Raw genomic sequence first — 19,998 nt, 5'->3', positions numbered from 1 at the left:
TCACTTATCCAAAATATTCATGTTTCTAAGATATTTAGGAAAAATATTCGAGTTTGAGTTAATATTAAACATAAATATTTTTTGTTGGGTGGGCACAGTTCACATGAGCCACATCTGCTTTTACGTCATTTTACTTTGACAAAAATGCCAGCAGTGCACTCTTTTCTTACTTACTCCCATCCACAACTTCTATGGAGTATTATTTCTGCTTCAGTGCCGGCAAAACAAAATATGAATTGTGCTGTTCACAGCATTAATTCCTTCTTATCCTCAAATTGATCCATTAACTCTTATATATTTTAAAGATATAGTCTACATAGGTTTCATAAATGCAAGGCCCTGATGAACTATCAGAAGAAGCTAAAAGGCATTTATGACTACTTTACTCTTTACTTGTAAGCTATAAGTACTTTGTTTTGTTTTTGAAACACTGAAAACCCAACAGAGATCCCAGAGCATGTGCAATGTGACAGAAGGAGTACTTACCTAGGAATTAGAAGATCTGGGCTCTGGTCTCAGATATGCCACGAGCATTTTTCAAGCAGGACAAATTGTTGAACCTCACTAGGATTTTACTGTCCACGTTTGTACTACGCATGTATGTGATCCCTGTGTTCAGGTATGGGATGAATGATGTGATGCAGTAAACATGAACTGTAAATTCTGTTTCCCCTGTAACTCTTGATGATTCTCTTACTCTGGCACCCTAAGTGCTGTGATACTAGAAGCAACATATTTTGCAGCCCTTTGAGGGGCCAGAAAAGTAAACCAATTTTGAGCCTTAGAGGCCCAAGAGTTTAGTAAAAGTAGAATTATTATTGGTGATAATTACATTTATTATTGATGTATAGGAAAGAAAACTATGGAGAACATCCACTGAAAAATGCATGTCCTTTATTCAGTGTAGAGTACAAAATCATTATCATATGGCCGGGAAACACTGAATCAATTTGAACCTCAGAAATTACTAGTCATCTAAAGAAAGCTTTTCTGGTTATTTATTTTCATACCATCCCCAACATTTGTGGCAAAGTTAGTGACTATGCTTTGTGAATCATCTAAGTTTTCCACTTCCCCTTTCTCACCTCTGGCTGTATCACTGCTTATTAAAACTTTGTCTTGGAGGGTATAACTACATAGGGACAGAAAATGAAACCATGATGTAGAATAATTTTAACACGTGTAAGCCTTCCTGGGCAAAGGTTGGACAGGAGTTGTTTGTAGCTGATAAAACTATTGATCAACTGAAGCTGTGTGACTGTTCAGCTGTTCCTGGTGTCTGTTGAAGTGGATAACTTAAAGTTAGTTCACTGTGCTTTCTTTATAAGCACCTTGTGTATAATTACCATACCATCATTTTTTCCAAAATATCAGATACATTTAGATGCTTAGTAATCTGAGGTTTAAATGCCAAGCCTATAATACATTTGAAGCATTTTACCTACCCTGTGTTCTTAAATTTCAAAATGGCTAAATCACTTTATGAAACTCTTGCATATCCCCCTATGCAAAAAAAGACTAGAATTAAAGGTAGAATTTTCACATAAATCAAAAGAACCTACCCTTGCACTGTATTTGTCTTTTCACCTAGTTATGGTAGGTGTCATATGTTCATGCATAGGCTAGAAGTTTCTAATTCCAATAATGATAATACTTATTATTCCTTCATAGTTTTCAGAAGGCTTTCACATATATGTCTATATTTTAAATTTCATCTTGAAAAAGTCCCAATGAATTAAGAAAGGCTTATCAGCCCCAAATACATGGTAAGGATTTGAAGCCCAACCAATACAAACAGGAAGAGAAGAAACCAGCACTCCACTTAAGCACATATTGGCCATTACAATTTCAATTTGTCAGGCATATCTGTAGACTTTTAAATCTCATTTAGTTCAGATGTCGAAAATATAATGGGATCGCACCTATTAACTCCAGCTACTTGTAAGAGAGTAGCAGAAAGATCACTTGAGACCAGGAGTTCAAGACCAGCTTGTGCAACAACATAGTGAGATTCCATTCCCCCCAAAAAAAATTAAAAAAGAAAATATAAATGACATTTACAAGGAAAAAAAAACACACCTAATACCTCAGACTAGGAATCTCCAAGAGATTAGTTTCTTCGCAATGTATAACTCTAATGACAGGTGGAAAAAACCCTAGTTTATAGTTAGATTTTCATACAGTATCCAGAGCACCCGGTTTATCTTGATCTCTTTTCTCAAGTTTAAAATGGTTGGTATACAACTTCAGCAGAGTCTTCCAGGATCTTAGATATGCCTCATTCATTTTATTTTTCCTGTGTTTCATTCAGCATCTGACTGCTCTTTCAGCTCATGGGAGACTTACTAAAGGCAATGAGATCCCGATCTGGCTGTAGTAATTTCAATGCAAGTTTGAACTAGTTGAAATGTGAATTCATGACTCTGGAGCACTCTAGTGGCCTCCTGAGGTCCAATACAAGAACAATGCTGCTTTCCCAAAAACTTACTTCACATTCTGGGATCAGAGTTTGGAAAACAAGACAGTCTCTTATTGCTACATGCCTGATGTGGCTCCAGGAATGAGCTCGCATTATCACTCTCCAGTGACATGCTCCAAGTATGTTATGGTTATTGTTGAGTAGAAAAACTAGCCCTGTGGACTTGCTCTGCAGTGCTTGGGTAGTTTTGTGTGTTCAATTAAAAGCCAGAAGAGAAATGACTAATGTATTTTGGAGTGACAGAGCCTTTCTTTTCTCACATTTCCATTAGTTTGGCGGGGGGCAGGAAGGAGGAGGGACTGGCTTGCTGTCTGTGCACTCAGCTTTCATGCCTGCTTCCTTCTCCGAGCTTTTTTTTTCATATTCTTCCCCACCAAGCCTCTGTTTGCTTTGCCAGTGTTGCTGGACTCATACCTAATGTTTTGTCCCAGACAACTACTACTCAGACTCAGCCTCGCCTGCCTTACCCAATCATTTGGTCTTGGGAGACAGTTCTCCCTGAGGGCTGACCCTGAAGGCTGTCCTCAGTTTCAGCTACCAAACAGGCTCCTGGGTTAAAACATGGGGTCAGACCCTTACCTCCTCTTCCAAACCTGGCAAGGTCACATCACATACCTTTTCCAAATGTGCATGGTCTGCAGGCCCATGATTGCTTCTTGCTCTGACAATAGGTTTTTAGGAGACTTCTAGGTAAGAGGCATTACCTCCTTTTCCAGAACTTATGAGAATGTCCAGCCTTTTCAATTTGGTCTGCAAACTGTTTCACCCCTTTACTGTCTTCCAGTACACTGATCCCTGAGACTTGAGTACCACTGGTATCTTTTGGCCAGCCTGCCTTGGACCCCCAGGTTGCTTGCCTACTGGTTTCTGAGCTTTCCCTAGTCCAGTCTGCTTCTAGGCCTGACCTGCACCTTCCATTTGCAATCAATCCCTTGCAGCCATGCTTTAGGCTTCTTCTCTTGTTTTTACCAGTTCATCTGGAACAAACCAGAAAAGGAACAACTATTGAAGAGAAATGAAACCATTTGAAGACTCACAAAAACAACAGCAAAGAAGAAAGCAGTGCTAGTCAAGGGAGTACTAGTCCCCAGCCTATGACTCAGGAGCTGACTGGAGGCTTGATTTTCCTGACCAGGACCCCGATTTTAGACTTTGTGGCAAAACAGACATGATTTTAGGGCTGGATGGCTCTTTAGAGCTAGCATAGTCCAGCCTCCATCTTTACATGAAGAAACTGAAGCCCGTGGTACCACTGTCAGTAAATTAAAAAGTCAGGAGTAGAATTCTGGTCTCTCCGTGACTGTGTCATTTTCATGACTTCATGGTCTCTGTGTAGAAAGCTGGTCATCATTCCCAACTGAGTTGAGCTTTGTCTGGTGTCCAAGCCCTTTCTTTTACCTCCTTGATGCTTCTTTCCATAATCGGTTCTTCTGATGTAAGTCACAATACATCTCTCCATCTTTGGAACCTTCCTTATCCTTATTTCTATAAGTTCTGGATTTTTCTGGGAAGAGGAAGTAGAAAAGGGAAGAGGTTAATGCTCTTTCTGGACTGTCCATCCATAATGTAGCGATCGTATTGGAGAAATAAACAAGACTCTCTCTTAGTCAGAAGGGATGACTGATGGATCAGGATGAGAAACTAGAAATATTGGAGCTTGCGAATGTCCAGTGAAGGTTACTTAATGTTTATTGTAAATTCAGATTTGGCTGTTTTATACTTAAAAGAGGAGGCTTTGAGTTTTAAGACTAAAACAGAATCATGAAATTTCTTTGGAGTGATGCTAAAATTTCATTGAAGTTTAAACTAAAAAAAAAAAACAAAAAAAAACTTAAAATATATACCACTACTGGCCTGTGTTAAGCTAAATATCAAAGAATAAATATTCTAAGACTAACTAACGAAATAGTCTAAGATTAAGTAACTGAGCAAATTAGTCCACTGTTGGGGTAGATAGGTTTGACCCTGTGTATAAATCCACAATTTAAAAGGAGCCCTATTTTCCTGATTTTTGATTAGTTACTTGAAAAGGTGTTTGGGAGCATTGCCAAGTAGTTTTTTTTTTAAAATAACTGTTATCTTCAGCCTGTCCCCACACAGCCATCTGTTATGCAATATTGAGGTAAGGCCAAGCCACAAATCATGGTGTGATTTCTGCTTTCCATACTTTCTTTTGATGTAATTGAAATTATTTCCCACTTGTTATGGAATGTGAAACCCAGAATCAGCCTCTTTTTTTCAGACATCTTTTAATGACAAGGTGCCATGATTTCCAGGGCAAAAGATACATTAATTCATAGTTGTTCTTTCTGAAAAATGTACCCAAACCCATTATAGAGCCAGTTAAAAATTTTAAATGAGGCCCATGCAAGTATTTATACCAACAAATGCATTTTTTCACACCTTGAGTTATTCTTGCTCTGGTTTTTTCCTCTTATTTTAACTTTTTTCTCTTCCTATGTTTTTATATATATTGCTTAATGGCCAATGTCTAGCTTCAGATCCACCTTCTGATAAGTGCCTTCAGTTATTTTCTAGGTTTAGTTTGCTTGGAGTTTGTCATATCAGACCTTGATTTTCTGACTCACATACTTTCTTCTTCTTTGTACAAAATGATCTATATGCCTATCCTAAGAGATTGTATGGTTTTTAAAAATAGGAAAATATTTCTTTTCCCTGCCTATAGGCTTTTGGGGCACTGGAAGTTTTTTAAAGTCCTAATCGTGAAACTTGACTACATGTCATATCTGCATATTCTTTTCTTACTTTTAAATTAAGGAGATGAGGGCTGAACTCCCAAGAAAAATGAGTATATAAAAAAAGATATAAGCATTCCTAATCTCCTTACACCAGGAGTCAAGTATCTTCCTTGCTCTTGACACAGTGACTCAGGATACGAAAGTGTGCTATTAAATGATGTATTGGCATTACAATTAGGATACCCAAAACTAGCTTCTCCCTAAACCATGCTGACATGTGGGACGTCATTAAATTATCTCACTAAGCACATTCACCTTGTCCTAGAATTCAGGGAATGAGAGTTTCTTTCAAGTGTGTGCTGGCTTCACCAATGTTTGCCCTGACCTTACTGAGCAATCAATATGCATAAAAGAAAGTCAGACCTCACAATTTTCTTTTCTCATCCGTCCAACCTGGTGCTTGAAAGCAAATGTCTCAACTATAAATGTATATTTAAGAAGCACATATGTGGCTAGGAGCAGTGTCTCATGCCTGTAATCTCAGCACTTTGGGACGCCAAGGCAAGGGAATTGTTTGAGCCCAAGAGATTGAAACTAACCTAGGCAACATAGCAAAAGCCCATCCCTACAGAAAATTAAAAATTTAGCTGGGTGTGGTGGCGTACACCTGTAGTACCACCTAACTCAGGAGACCAAAGCAGGAGGATCACTTAGGTCTTGGGGTTTCACAGCTATGGTGAACTGTGTACTGCACTGCAGCCTGTGCCACAGAGTGAGTTCCTGATTTAAGAGAAAAAAAATGCACATATGTAATCTTAGTGCCCTCAGAACAGAAGTTTCTTTACCACCTCTCTAAATCAGCTGGCCAAAAGAATCTTAGATAGGGATCCTGGTCACAACTGGGACTTGTGATCTTTTAGGACACTGTATACTCAAATTTGCATACATTATTTTTCCCACCAATCTGCCAGATACAAAGAGTTAGAAAATGTTAAAGGAGAGAGAGGAAGGTATCTTAATACTCTGCACTTAATATATCAATCAGATATTAATTAGTAAACAAATGGTGGGTAATGTTTCATTTATTTTTTCCATCACTACTTTGAAAATTCTTAATGTAAATTCTCCACTCAGATGAGCCAGACATTTAGAAATATTTCCTTCTAAGAGCTATATTGGTGCCTTGTGTTTTTGTGTGTAACTGTATATGATTTGTCCTGTTTCAGCCATATTTTCAGAAGACAGAAATACCACAGAGCCTGCTCATAAGGTTAAAAATGTCCCATCCATTCCTAACACTCCAGAGCCAACAACAACTCAAGAACCTTTGGTGGGCAGCCAAAAGAGAAAAGCAAGGAAAACCAAGATCACACACCTTGTCAGGACAGCAGACGGCCGGGTGTCACCAGCAGGAGGTACTTTGGGTAAGAAGAGGACGCTTTAGATCGAGATAACCAGAGCAAGCTGGTAACCATCATGGCCACATTGGCCAACAAATGACTATAAACAACTATGGTTCCTTGTAGACCCCTTATAGAAAAAGGAGGCTTTCTGCAGCTTTCTACAGACCTCCAAACATGTTTTAAAATCATAGGTATTTTTCCAAGAGCATATCTGAATTCCTAGGAAAGAAAGGTAGTTTTTAGTACTATCAGCTTTTACTTCTCTTTCTTAACATGCACAAAAACAGTCTTGATTGAGTAAATTCCAGGAGAGCCTAGACTTTTAAAGATACTGGGTGAATCAGTGTTTCCCCATGGTTTGCTATTCAGGGCACTACAAGCCAGATTATCAGGTATTCAAACCAGTGGGTTAAATAACCTTACAATGCCAGCACTTTTTATAAAGCTGATTCAGTCCACTAAGGGAGCCTAAGAATGCTTCTGGATTTTTTTAAGTTCTCTAGTCTAGTCTAGCCCAACAGTGATTTTCCCCATTTTTAATCATGCCTTTTATGGTCTGTTTGCTGTTCCTGATGGCTTCCAGTGGAATTACTTGAGGAACCCGTGGTGCAGGATGGGGCCAGTGAGTGATACTGAACAACCCCCCTTCCCAAATCTTGAAGTGCTTATGCCAGCTGGTGTTTGTAGTCTTGGCTGTTGACCTTCTGCCTTTCCATACCTCCAGCGTTTCATGTTACCTAATTTGGGTCAGCCCAGGTGTTAATAGAGATGGGTTGTTTGCTGAATTACTATCAGAGGACAATTTGTTAATTCTGTGCACTTTTTCTTGTGATTTGCCCGTGTAGATTGTTAGAACCATAAAGCATATCAAAGTCCCTGAATTTTATCATATCGTTTAAGAGATATACACAAAAGAGGTGGAAATTTTTTGTCTGAGTACATGTATCAGAGTGGAAACGAGATGAAGACTAAAATCTAGATGTGCTGGTGTTTTGGACCCTCCCTCTTCCTTCCCTTTCCAATCTGGGTTCTGTTCTATGACTTTGATTTTGTAGAGTGTTATGCCCTCCCTCATTTTCACTTGTAGGAAGAGTGAAAGAGATGAGAAAATACTCTCTTTTATGAAGAAAAGCACCAAAGCACTTTTATGTCCTAATAGATGATATTTACAGCTTTTATCAGTCACTTTCTACATTTAAAATTTTTTAAACCATGATAAAAATCTTTCCTCCTCTATAATGACTACTTAGTAAAGAAGGTGTATATTTGTATAGCATCTCATCCTCCTCTTTATAAATACCAGAGGGTCCTTTGTCTTCTCTGCAGTAGGTCTTCAGAACAAAAATAACAACTTGAGCCCTCATTAAGACTGATTTATCTTATGGTTAGGCTGCCCTAAGTGTTGATACCCAGCTTACCCAATGTCCAATTTGCCATTGTAGGGCATGCCATGGCTTCCCAAGGAATGTTTAATCACCTGGGTTTTTAAGGACCCTTTTACAGCATCCACCAGCCCCTCCAAAGAAGTCCCATGGGTTTTATTGTGGCCAAGGCTAATTTTTTCCTTCTCCCTCTAAGATTCACCCATTCTTTGACCTTGGATACAACTTCTCTTCCACTTAGCTTCAGGGCACAGTGCTGTTCATAGCTGCAACTGAGCTTAATAAAAGAGCTTTGTTACCATGGGAGAAGAGGTTCTGTAAAAGCCTTAATATTCGTTGGATGGCAGAAGTGAACAGTGGCGACCGTGAGCTCTTTTCATGTTGTCTGGCACGGCATTTTCTCAGTGTCTCATCTCTGGAGAGAACAGAGCGATGCTCTCATGATGGATTTATCTTTTGTCACAGATGACAAACCAAAGGAACAACTGCAGAAGAGTCTCCCTAAAGCAACCGAGACAGACTGCAATGATGAATGCTCACACAGCACCGAGGTTGAGGAGCTGCGGAGCAGCACTCCAGAAATGCCTGCTGTGTCTGCGTTCTTTAGCCTCGCTGCACTGGCTGAAGTGGCAGCCATGGAAAACGTGCACAGGTCAGTGGTGGGATGTGGATGGAGAAAGCCACATGGAAACCAAGTCAAACTCACAAGGCATTGGGTTTTAGACTTAGTTCAAGCACACTGTTGTTTATAGGAGGTGTTACAAAAGTATATACAAGGGAGAACCCCCTCCCAAAAAAAATGGAATTATTTTTTGGAGGGCAAGCCCCTTGTAGTACCAGTTAAGTGTTCTAGAAACCCATCAGCATCTGTGTACCAGCTAGTGTTGTGAGAGGCTGCGTTCGACTTCAGTGAATTTTTTTTTTTTTTTGAGATTCTTTCAGTGCATTTGCACATTTCATGATGGGTGATTTACGAGCACATCTGCCCACACCTTGCTGAGTGTTCAGCAGTTTTTGACCAAAAATGCCATGACCCCTATCCATGACCCCTATGCCCGACTCTCCCTATTCACCTGATCTCACCCCGAGCGATGTTTTTTTTGTTTGTTTCCCTGGATGAAAAAAAATCCTCAAAGAAAAATGTTTTGCCATTGTGGAAGAGGTAAACAAAAAAACAGCAGAAGCACTAATAGGCATCAAAATTGAAGCATTCAGAAACTGTTTTGAGCAGTGGATAAAGCATCTCGATAGGTGTATTGTCTCAAACAGAGAGTACTTTGAAGGTGAATGAATTTTAAACATGTAAACCTAAACACAATTTTTTTTTAGCAGGATTTATTGAGCGAACAGAAAAGCTCCCACAGTGGGAGGGGACCCTAGGGGGTTGCCCTTAACATGCAATTTTTAACAAATCAATTCATGGTTTCCTCATATTCTCATTAACGGAGTGGGCAAATATAAGGGAATATAACCTGCTAAGTATGTGATTTTGAATATGTTATCCTGTGGCTAATCTTCATTTCCATGAAAAGCTGAAGAGGAGGGAAGCAGTATTTTCTAACTAGTAAGCAGGAGGTTTGGAGTCACATTACAGCCCCGGGGGTTGAAAGCATGCCAGCTCCATCAGCTACAAAGATCTTGAGCAAGATTATTAACCTCTCTACCCTCAGTGTTTTCTTCTCCGGAGCAGGGGTAGGTGGCACTTAGGTCACAAAGGTGTTGTGTGGGATAAATGTAACCTGCCAGAGCTAGTGTGTGGAGCACCCCCATTGAGGATGGTGTTGGTTCTACCAACTGTCAAAAGACAGGGGCTCAGGGGAAACAGCGTTTTGGCATCTGACTGTCAGGCAGAAGGGTCGGACTTTTCTTCGACTCTCTGTGATTTGCTACAAAGTAATTTATTTATCTGGACTTTAGTTATCTCATCTTACATTGAGCATAATGATATCCCCAAAGAATTACGGAGATGTAGGATCAGACGAGATCATAGATGCAAAAACCCTTTGAACTCGACAAAGCCCCACAGGAAGCATATTAAGTTCTAAGTGTATAATTGGGTATTCTGCTACTTAATGGATCCTTTGGGAAGGCCCAAAATCCTTTTGTAAATTCAGGTATTTTATATTTCTATTCAAGTGATCAACCATGGATGAGTTACCTTCTTAGACTTACAAAAGAGCTTGAAACCTAGCTCAACTCGTGTAGCCACCTGTAGGCCCCATGCTCCTTCCTCACGTCCAGGTAAACCTAGAGTCCCTGATGTGAGCTTGGTTTGCTTCTCACTGTTTACCTGTCGTATTACAGCTCTAGTGCTTCCTCACAAATAGCCTCTAGATACTTCCAATAAGTCAATTTCCTTTTCATGTGTACACAGCAAGTTCCTAATAGCAAGTGAATGCTGACAGACATTGTTAAAATCCACTCAAGTCTCTGAGGGGGATAATGCACCAGTACTTCTCCACTCTTGGAGTTCTCCAGTCAAGTATAAAGAACAAACACACATGTGCAATGAGAATTAAAAGTATCTGCTTGAATGTTACTGTGTGTCCCTGTGAGTTGTGAACATGAGGTAATTTAAGAATTCAGAGGGGTCTCGTAAATCAGGGCTCAGAAGAGCCTATCACACAGTCACCCTCACTGCTGCTGTATTCTTTGCTGAATGAACGTGGCTGAGACTCTGTTAACCATGACCCCATTGTACAACAGCAGAAAGCCAGAGCAAACCTTTCCACTCTTGCCATCCCCAACTCTCCACACTGCCTGCCTTAAGCTACTTGGAATCACTTGCTTCTTTCCAGATAAGTAAAGTCCTTGCCTTTGTATGTCCTCCGCTCAGGTGAAAGGCGTCGCTGTCACCTTCCAACCTAGTCCTGGTTCCTCTTCTCCTGATGCCCCAGACTGCATGCTCCATGTTGCCCCATGCTCTGTGTACACACCTCTCAGACCAGCTGCCATGCTGGGTTGTAATTATTTGTTGGTGCGTCTGTCTCCCTCCAGTATATTTAGAAAGCAAAACACTGGTTTTGTTCTTCATGTTAGAAATTCTTATATCAATGGATAAATGAACAAATGAGTGGATAAATGAAAAAATGAGTTAATTCTTAAAGTACGGCTGCCTGAGTTGGGTAGCAGCCATAGAAAAAATTATGTGAGTAAAAGTTCTTTTTTTTTTAACCTCCTATTAGAAAGAACAATAATAATTGCTAGAATGTTAGCATCAGCTTAACAGATGGTTAGTGTTCTTTATTGTCTAGAAAGACAGATTGTCCTGGAGAGTCTTAGTTGTAACTTTAGCACGTACCTGTTAAAGTGCATCTACCAGCGAGCCTTCTACCTATAGGCTTAATGTAATCGTACCCGGGTTGCACATCAATTAATTAAGCATTACTTAGGCATCACCTAGATTCATTGTTTAGAGAGTAGCCTATGGAGTTAGGGCTAGAAATACATTACCTGCACTTTTGCCATTAAAAGCTGAACACAAGGTTCAGAAATCCAACTTAGAAAGACACTTTTACAAAATGCAGAAAATAGGGAACTGGAGCAAACCTTTGCTAAGAGCCTGTTTATTTACTAGAAGTTTTTAAGGAGGAAAGCTCATTAAACTTAATCCTTAAATTAGTCCTCCCAGGTGGGCTTTTTTAAGTTCCATTTTAATGATGGTGCAGACAGTTAATTAATTTGCCAGGAGCACACAGCTAATTTGTGCCCAAGTCAAGATTTGAACTCCAGAAGTCTGCTCTTTGCTCCAGCATACTGCCAAAGAAAGCCTTGGTTACATCATAGAACATCATGAAGATTCTCCCCCAACCCTTCCACTGGGAGTTAGAACCTGGCAGGTCATTGAAGCTCATAATTCTCTCCCGTCCTAATCCTAACTTCTTTCTTTTTTTTACTGATTAAGCTGGGCTCACACCCCACTTTTTCTCTCCCTTTTACTTTTTTTTTCCTAGATTGAAAAGTATATTACATTTAGAAAGTAAATTAGAGAGAAGGAGAATAGAGAGGAGATTCACCTGCCCAAGGCAGGAGAGGGGGGCCAAAGCTAAGAAATGTGGTGACCGTAGCTCGGAGAGCCACATGACCAGACCAGAGTTTAACAAAGCAATGGCAAACTCTCTTTTTTCACATGGTACTTTTTCATTTTTTACTTTTTCCTTTTCCAATTCTTATTGAAATGTTTTTGTATCTTTTATATTACTAGATATTCAATCTTAAAGGTAAAAAATGGCATTTTAATTTCATCTTTCTTAATCAAAGAGCTGAACATGTGGAACAGGTGGTGTCTATAGCATCCACTCATGAATAAACAGATTCAACGAGAGATTTGATTCTGACAACATGTTTTGTTTTTCTAAATCCTGAATATCTTGGGCTGTTAAGTGATCATCAGATTCTGAAACCCCCAAATGTAATCTGTCTATATTATTTTTCTTTTCTGTGTATCAAGAGACACTTGGGTGTAGTTGTAGAATAGATATAATCTGAATCTTAAAATAATCTGAATCTTGTGAAGAAGATACTATATTGAAAGGTCAAACTAATGAAAACATTGCTGGTACTTCACATATTTTTCAGTACAATATTCTGCATTGCAGACCATTGTAAGGGACAGCAGTAAGTGTGCATTGTCTGAGCTTGGTAAGCCTGTTGGCAAATGACAAGGAAGTGCCCAGTCCTATCTTTTTAGAATGAAAAGCTCTGTAGAAACTACCAAGAATTTTAGAGTGTTTTCTCATAACCATGAAGTAAATTGTATTTTTTACTACTAATTATACAAAAGCTGAATGAATAATCGGCTATGTTTGGCATAGTTCCAATCCAAATGGTGGAAATTTCCATGAATTGTTTAGTCCTGCCTGGAATTCTCCCTCCATATGTGTTGATTTTGGCCCAAGTAGGCTGGATTTTCTTACAACCTAAAATTCAGTGTTTGCATTCGTCCTCTGTATACTCTCTAGCCAGGTACATGTGAATCCAAAGAGTTTCATTGTTTCCTCATTCACTGTTTACTCTTCATTTATATTTTTAGAGTAACAGTCCGTCTCTTTTTCTCTTCAGAAGGTACTGCGTTTATTGACCTTAAGTTTTGAGTTGGGTGTATTATTATATATCTTAAGAAATGGGCCAGGCATGGTGGCCCAAGCCTATAATCCCAGCACTTTGGGAGGCGAGGTGAGAGGATTGCCTGAGCCCACGGGTTCGAAACTAGGCCGGGCAACTTGGTGAGACCTCATCGCTGCAATAAATCAAAAAATTAGTCGGACGTGGTAACACACATCTGTAGTTCTGGCTACTTGGAAGGCTGAGGTGGAATGATCGCCTGAGTCCAGCAGGCTGATGCTGGGGTGGCCTTGAGCGTGCCACTGCACTCCAGCCTGGGTGACGGAGTGAAACTCCAACTCAAAAAAAAAAAAAAAAAAAGAAAGAAAGAAATGAACCTGGCAGTTGCCCATTATTATAGAAGTGTTTTCCCTTCAGGCAAGTCAAGGAAAGGAATGTGCCATTTTTAATATCCGTGGATCAAAAGGATGATTGTTGTCCCTGGACCTCTCAGTCTTTGATTGAAAGTGTCCACATCCGCTTCCCACAGAGTCGCTTCAGGTCTGTTGGCCCTTCAGGTTTTATCCCTTCAAGATGGAAGTGGATAGCTGCTTGGGGCCAGAGGTAGGTTGTTGAGCTGTATGAGGGAAATTGAGATACAAAATCTTAGGAAGGGAAGGAGTGTGTGAGATGGAAGGAAAAGAAAAACTCCAAGGACAAAAAAAGTTTCCATTAAAGGTCGTAAGTAGCAACAAGTCAGCAGTAGCTGCTAAATGAGATTTGGAAATCTTCAGTGTATTATTTGCCATCCTCTCCTGTCACTAATATCCCCTGAATAAGCGAATTTTTCTTCTTCCTCTTGTTTTACAGAGGTCAGAGATCAACTCCGCTCACCCACGATGGACAGCCAAAAGAAATGCCACAGGCTCCTGTACTTATTTCCTGCGCTGACCAGTGAAGCGCCCGATAATTGTAAAACATTGTGCTTTACCTACTACCCTAGCCTTGTCTTTACCGAGGGATGCTAGTAAGTCCATGTGGTGGAAAATATAGACTGCAAACAAGTGCTTGTTGCCCTACACGGCCCAGATTCACTTGAAGCAGAAGTTAGCATCCTGGGCCAGTTTGTTCTTTCTGAACCCAGAATCTTTGAGGGTGATGTGATCTGTCCGATACTGAGCAGAAACAGAATGATCCTGGAGCTTTGCTTTCTGTTGAAGGCTTTGGACGATAATCGGTGGTCACTTGGTAAAAGGCTGCCTTTACTGTAGCTCACCCAGCGTCTCTTTTACCAACCAGAGAGTGTGAAACTAGTTTCATATATTTACCTAGTTATTCTTTCAAAACAAAACAAAAAACAAAAAAACAAAAACTGACGCACTGCACTAGTTATTATTAGATATTCTTAGTCTTTTTTGTACATGGAGATTTAAGTTCTAAGATGGTTTATATAATAGGTTATACCTACATTTATATTGTAGAATAAATATTAAAAAGCCTGTTCCAGAGACTCCCAAGCAGCATGGGCAGGCAGGTGTACCATTGTTAGCGGTGTATGCTCGGCCTCGTGGTCCATATATTCTGCACTTTTATATTTGCCACCAGAGTGGTAGTTTGCTGGCAAAAAAAAAAAAAGGAAAAAGGAAAAAAAAAAAAGAAAAAAATTGCAACTCTTACAATCTGAATTTTTTTCTTAGCCTTGAGTGACCAAGAAAGAATTTGCTTGGGGCAAATTGTGGCAAATATTTTCCCAGACAGGGGAAAAGTCCTGCAGATTACAGATTACTAATGTTTTCATGCCTTGAGGATTCTTTTATTTTTACACAGGGGTCTAAGTGACCAATGGATTGTTCATACAAACAAACAAACAAAAAGACAAAAATATTATTCAGAAGTGACCTTAGTATTACTTCACGATTCTAAACACATTGAAGACATTCACTTTCATGTGGACTTGGAGCTACAGACCTTTTACATCCATCACAGACTGGCTGGACGGGTTGCAATTGCTATGCACAGCCTAATCGGCACCGCAGGTGTTTAGAGCCATTTCGAGTTTGTGTTGTTTAGGAGCTGTTGAGTCAGTGGTGAGGGAAGTATGCCTGACCAGAGTGGGACTCTCAGTCATAGACCCACCTGCAAGTTTCTGTTTCCTTTTTGTGTTTTGTTGCTTTTGAACATAAAACCAACCATACGTATGCCAGTGTCAAGTGGATTAACTGGCTTAGAACATTCACCATATTGATTTAACCACCTGACGTTCACACTGTCTTGTTTCCTAGCAACAGATGCAAAGTGATAAATCAAAATTAGTCTGAGGCTACAGATTTTACAGGGTATTTGTTCTATAGCACAAAGTATCTCCCCACTCTTGCATCACAGCACAAACTACCAAATTTTAATTATTGGATTCCAGCAATAATTTTTAATGGTTTTCAAACTGGTGGAATTTTGATAGAGCTAGTTCGAGTTTGAAGCTTTTGAATTAGATCCCTAAATGGTGACAGTTTACATGGTTTTATCTAGCTTTCTTATTTATACTTGACTGAATTGTAATGATTTTTTTTTTCTAATTGTAATTTGACCTAATAGCCATACAAAAAATGACTCTCTTAATACTGACTAGATTTAGCTTCTCCTGGTTGTAGATATTACTTCAGTTTTGGTGCTGGAAAATATGTACAACATACTAACAGGATTAAAAAAAAAACATCGAGAGGGTTTTTTTTTTTTTCCTTCAAAGCAGGCAAAGAGGGCAGCAGAGCATTGGAATGGTGTCCTCAAAAATGCATATTCATCGTGGGGGTGGAGGAAGGAGGAATTAGTAAAAGGTTAGTCAGCTGTTACAGCTTAACCCCATTCACATAGAAATAAATCAGGTGAGCACTTCCAGATTTTAGCATAATATTTTTACTATGATACTGTTTTATGAATATTTTCTAAATTTTCGGAACAAAAAGTGAATGTTTGAAAATTGCTGGGTCCTGATGTTGGTGGCTATCGGAGTTTTGGACCACTTGCTAACAGTGATTTGAACATTATAATTAGCTGAAATCCAAAAAACAAAAACAAAAAACCAACAACAAAAATTGTATGGTGCAGAACATGCACCTTGACAATGGTACTAACTTGTTATTCTAGAGAACACATTAGAATAGATCTATTTTTGCCAGAGCACCCTCCTTCAGCCCTCCCGTTACATTTCACTAGAGTTCCTTAAGAGATTGCTGTATATTCATGGGAACTTTTTTTTAAAAAAAAAAGAAGCAAAAGATTACTTTTTTTCTATGTGATTAATATCTTACTTGATCTGCTTTTCCTAAACCTCAGTGGCTTTTTCCCTTAGGCAGGGGCGGGGTTGGGGGGCAACCTACTGGACACGACTGTTTTCAGATACTTTAAAACAAACCTTTTTGTAGAAATGCTTAATTTTTAAGCGGTTAGGCACTGAGAGTAGCAGAAATCCTGCACAGCTTTATAGTTCCTTAGACTCTCACCTTGTCGTTGCTCCGAGTGGAATCTTGATTTCAATAATAGCGCTTCTCATGCCCTCACCCTGCCGGAGAGGAATGTTGGCATTTTCAGGTAACAACATTTGTTAGCACAAATATTTCAGACCAATATAGAGTGCTCTCCTCCCTGCCCCTCATTACTATTTTCATTTCACTTTTCTCATTCTTTCTTCTTTTGGAAAGTCATATTGCTATAGTGTGTACTTTAATCTGCCAGCAGATACCCTCCACACTAACATTTGTCCCACGGCATCCTCAAGAGAAAAAGTTGTGTTGCACCTTATGTATATCTCAAGCAAACCAAAATATGATGCTCTTCTGCTTTGTTTTATTCTAAATTGTTGTATCATATCTTTCTGAAACCATTCTGAATTTAGTTGAAATTGTCAATATTTATGCTCTTAACCTTAATTTCTGGATTCAAACCTGTATATAAATCTTTTGGGGAAAAAAAATTGTCCTAGCCCTTCTCTGCAATGCTGGAAGTAGAAGACTTCGTCTCACATGGAGATGCCGTACTGTTCCAGTTTGCTTTAGCCTTTTATTTATTTAGTTATTCTGAATATTTCCTATGTAATTTTGAAGTGTGTAGAGTATATTATAGTAACTGAAGCTGCAGCTCTAAGAAGCTGAGTGAAAGAAAAAAATACTGTAAGACATCCTTTAAGTTTTTATTTGTTTGGGTACTGTATATGAGAACAGGGAAAAAGAAAAATGCCCTACAGCCACGTTGGAAATACAGGTTCTTGTCCCCAAATTAGGTTGGTTCCCAGATTTTAGATCAAAACTGTTAATTGACTAAATCCCCTTTCAAAGGATAAATCATACTGTTGTAATTCTGACAGCCTTTTTTCCACAAATATCAGAAATGTATTTATTTAATTCTGTCAGATGAGCTTTCTACCAGCGCTGTCTCCCGAAGCCATGCTGAAGTTGTTCCCATGATACTATTGTTATTCAAGTTCCTGCCATTAAAATTTCTGGAAAAAAAAACTAGTGATGGAACACTATGAACAAAAACGAGCATCTGAACTGGTCTGGTTGTTCAGAATCCAACATGTTCGATTCCTGTCACTTTCTTATTAAGTCAGATGCTACTCTAAGTCAGATAAAATTTTGTTTGCACTCTGTAGTCTTTGGCGCAACGTATGGAAATTTTTGCACCTGTGTAAAGTCTCAAGCGAATTGCAAACTGCTACAGAACAGGAGTACGCTAAAAACTGAATGACACGTTTTGTCTATAGGGTGGGGTGGGTGGGGATACCAAATAGCTCTGTTCCAAGTTTGGCATCTGGCACTAATGTGAAGCAGTGGGACCATGCTGCCAGCTCAACTACTGTATGAATCGTCAGCATTCTGAAGACCAGCAGCAGAGGTCGGGGACGGCGTACACCACACCAGAGGAGCACTGCCAGCATCAGCATCCGGGAGAGGAAGGAGAGCGTGGGAGGCCTGGAGTCATCATGTGTGAAGGGGATGTGGGGAAGGGGTGGTGCTGTTGAGGAGATGCCCCTTTGATTGCATGGCTCCACGGAGCCCTCAAGTAAGGCCAATCCTGATGGGCTACCTCGGCTTTAAAAGTTCATTTCAGTAAGTCTTGTTTCAAAAGTTTGTCTTTTTTTGCTTCTACTTTCAGTGCCACTGTTTTCCATTGCAGTGTTTTGACTTCACAAACCGCCTTCTCCAGAGAGAACAATGTATTACTGAAAATGGGCAGCAGAAGCAAATGCTATTGTTACATTTGACCTTTAAAGTATTCAGAGTGACTGAGTGACTGCTAGGTAGACATTAAAGCTTAGCTTCCCCAAATAGATCCTCGTTTGGCACCTTATAAGAAGTGTACTAATTGTTCATTAGATGTTTTTGTTTATACAAGCATTCCCAAAGAATTAGATTTGGATTTTGTTTTCTTTGTGTTTGGGGATTTTTAAAAATTATCTTATTTAGATTGACTAACAGCATACTTACAACTTAAAAGGAAGCATTTGTTCGGTTCATCTCACCAGGTGTGTCTGGTGAAATGTTCAGGGTTTGATGGACGGCTTTGCTTTAGCTTAGAAGTGATGGTTAAGTTGATCATACTCTCTATCAAATGACTGTTCCTTTCACTGTGGACATTATCTTCCTTACATTTCAGAACAGAGAAACAACAAAAGAGAGAATAAAAAGACGAATATATTTGACTCCCTTAAACATCCCCATCGGTATGTGCTACCGCTTCCTTCAAATACATAAATATACACCTTTTTTTTTTTTAAGTTTCCTCTTCTGGCCAAATTTTGTCCCTGGTGGTATGACTTATATTATTAAATTGAGAGAGGAAACATTGTAGTTAGAAAGTCTATGGCCACAGTTTCTTTCCTTTTTTTTTTTTTTCTTTCAGTCAGTGGTCAAAATCGGTCGCCCTCAAGTTTATTTTTATGCACAGAACTAGTTTATTGTGAACACACTACTCCTTCCAAAGATTTCCTGATAACTTGGGCCAGCACTGGAGACTTAGTAACAAGGATCTAATTTAATGTCTCCAAACCCTTCCACCCACAACGCAAAACTTACCTCACAAGCTCTAACCTAAATCACAGAGACATGCGTATTTCATGAATTAACACTGATTCTGCTTTGCGAGCCACCAGAGGGGTGGGCTCGTGTCCCCTGACATCTCACATTAGTGCCTCGGCTCTGAGAGCGGCAGAACTGGGGGTAGGGAAGATTTGCAATCTGGAGCTCAGCAACGCTTTTTCATTTCATTAGCACTAAACAAGTCTCTTGCTCTCAGGAATTTGTCAAAAAAAAAAAAAACCACCTGAGATTCCATATACCAGATTATGAACTTTTCTCATAGGTTTGAATTGCTTACTTACATGTCATAAATTAACCATAGCTTCATTTGACCACCAGGTCTTAAGTCTGTTGACAGTTTCAGCATGACTGAATCGCTCATTTTTTGCTTTCAGAAATTGGCTTGGTTCTCTTTAGAGTTGGTGTAAACATGCCATGTAATAAATGATTTCCACTTAATGGTACAACAAAACTATTGCTTTCTTAGATGTATGTGTAGTAAAAGTCAATATACACATTTATATAATTTCTTTCTTCAAAAATCTTATACCTAATTTGATATTTCTAAAAATTGCACATGTAAGTCATGTGTATAACATGCTAAAGTACTTTAACTGTGATCTTAAAACTGAATAAAAATATTTAATAAAACTTTGAAATATTTTAAAGATATTATTCAAATATATTTCTTTATGTTCACACTACCGGCCATAGAGTATGTGCCTTTAATGTACCATATTCACTAAAAACAGTAGGAAAAAAATACCTTAATAAAAGTAAGCTATTTCAATTATTTCAGAACATCAAATGATGTCGCCCCTAAATTGTGTTTGCTTGTGATTCACCATTGTCGGAGCAGCCTGGGTTGCTTTTCAGAGTGTAGAGTGGTGATCAGCCCAGCAGAAGAAGATACGCTTCAGT

At 39.2% G+C, this 19,998-nt stretch overlaps 1 protein-coding gene across 3 annotated transcripts in view; it reads left to right on the top strand.

The window, feature by feature from the left end:
* The window catches only part of BBX (BBX, HMG-box containing), a 275,885-nt gene extending 256,138 nt beyond the window's left edge, over positions 1 to 19,747 (top strand). For 2 of the 3 annotated variants that reach the window (XM_021710057.1, XM_021710056.1), the window contains 3 exons: positions 6,405 to 6,602; positions 8,429 to 8,615; positions 13,877 to 19,747. In XM_021710057.1, the coding sequence (XP_021565732.1) occupies positions 6,405 to 6,602; positions 8,429 to 8,615; positions 13,877 to 13,964 (473 nt within the window). In that variant the 3' untranslated portion in view covers positions 13,965 to 19,747. The remainder of the gene's footprint in view (positions 1 to 6,404; positions 6,603 to 8,428; positions 8,616 to 13,876) is intronic. The other variant, XM_021710055.1, reaches the window with a different exon arrangement.
* Positions 19,748 to 19,998: the final 251 nt, after the last annotated feature.

The sequence above is a fragment of the Carlito syrichta genome, unplaced genomic scaffold (genome assembly GCF_000164805.1).
Source record: "Carlito syrichta isolate Samal-C Ts95f unplaced genomic scaffold, Tarsius_syrichta-2.0.1 Scaffold287976, whole genome shotgun sequence".
In the NCBI taxonomy this organism is placed as follows: Eukaryota; Metazoa; Chordata; class Mammalia; order Primates; family Tarsiidae; genus Carlito; species Carlito syrichta.
Note: the sequence above shows the minus strand (reverse complement) of the source record. Positions and strands in the feature narration are given on the sequence as shown.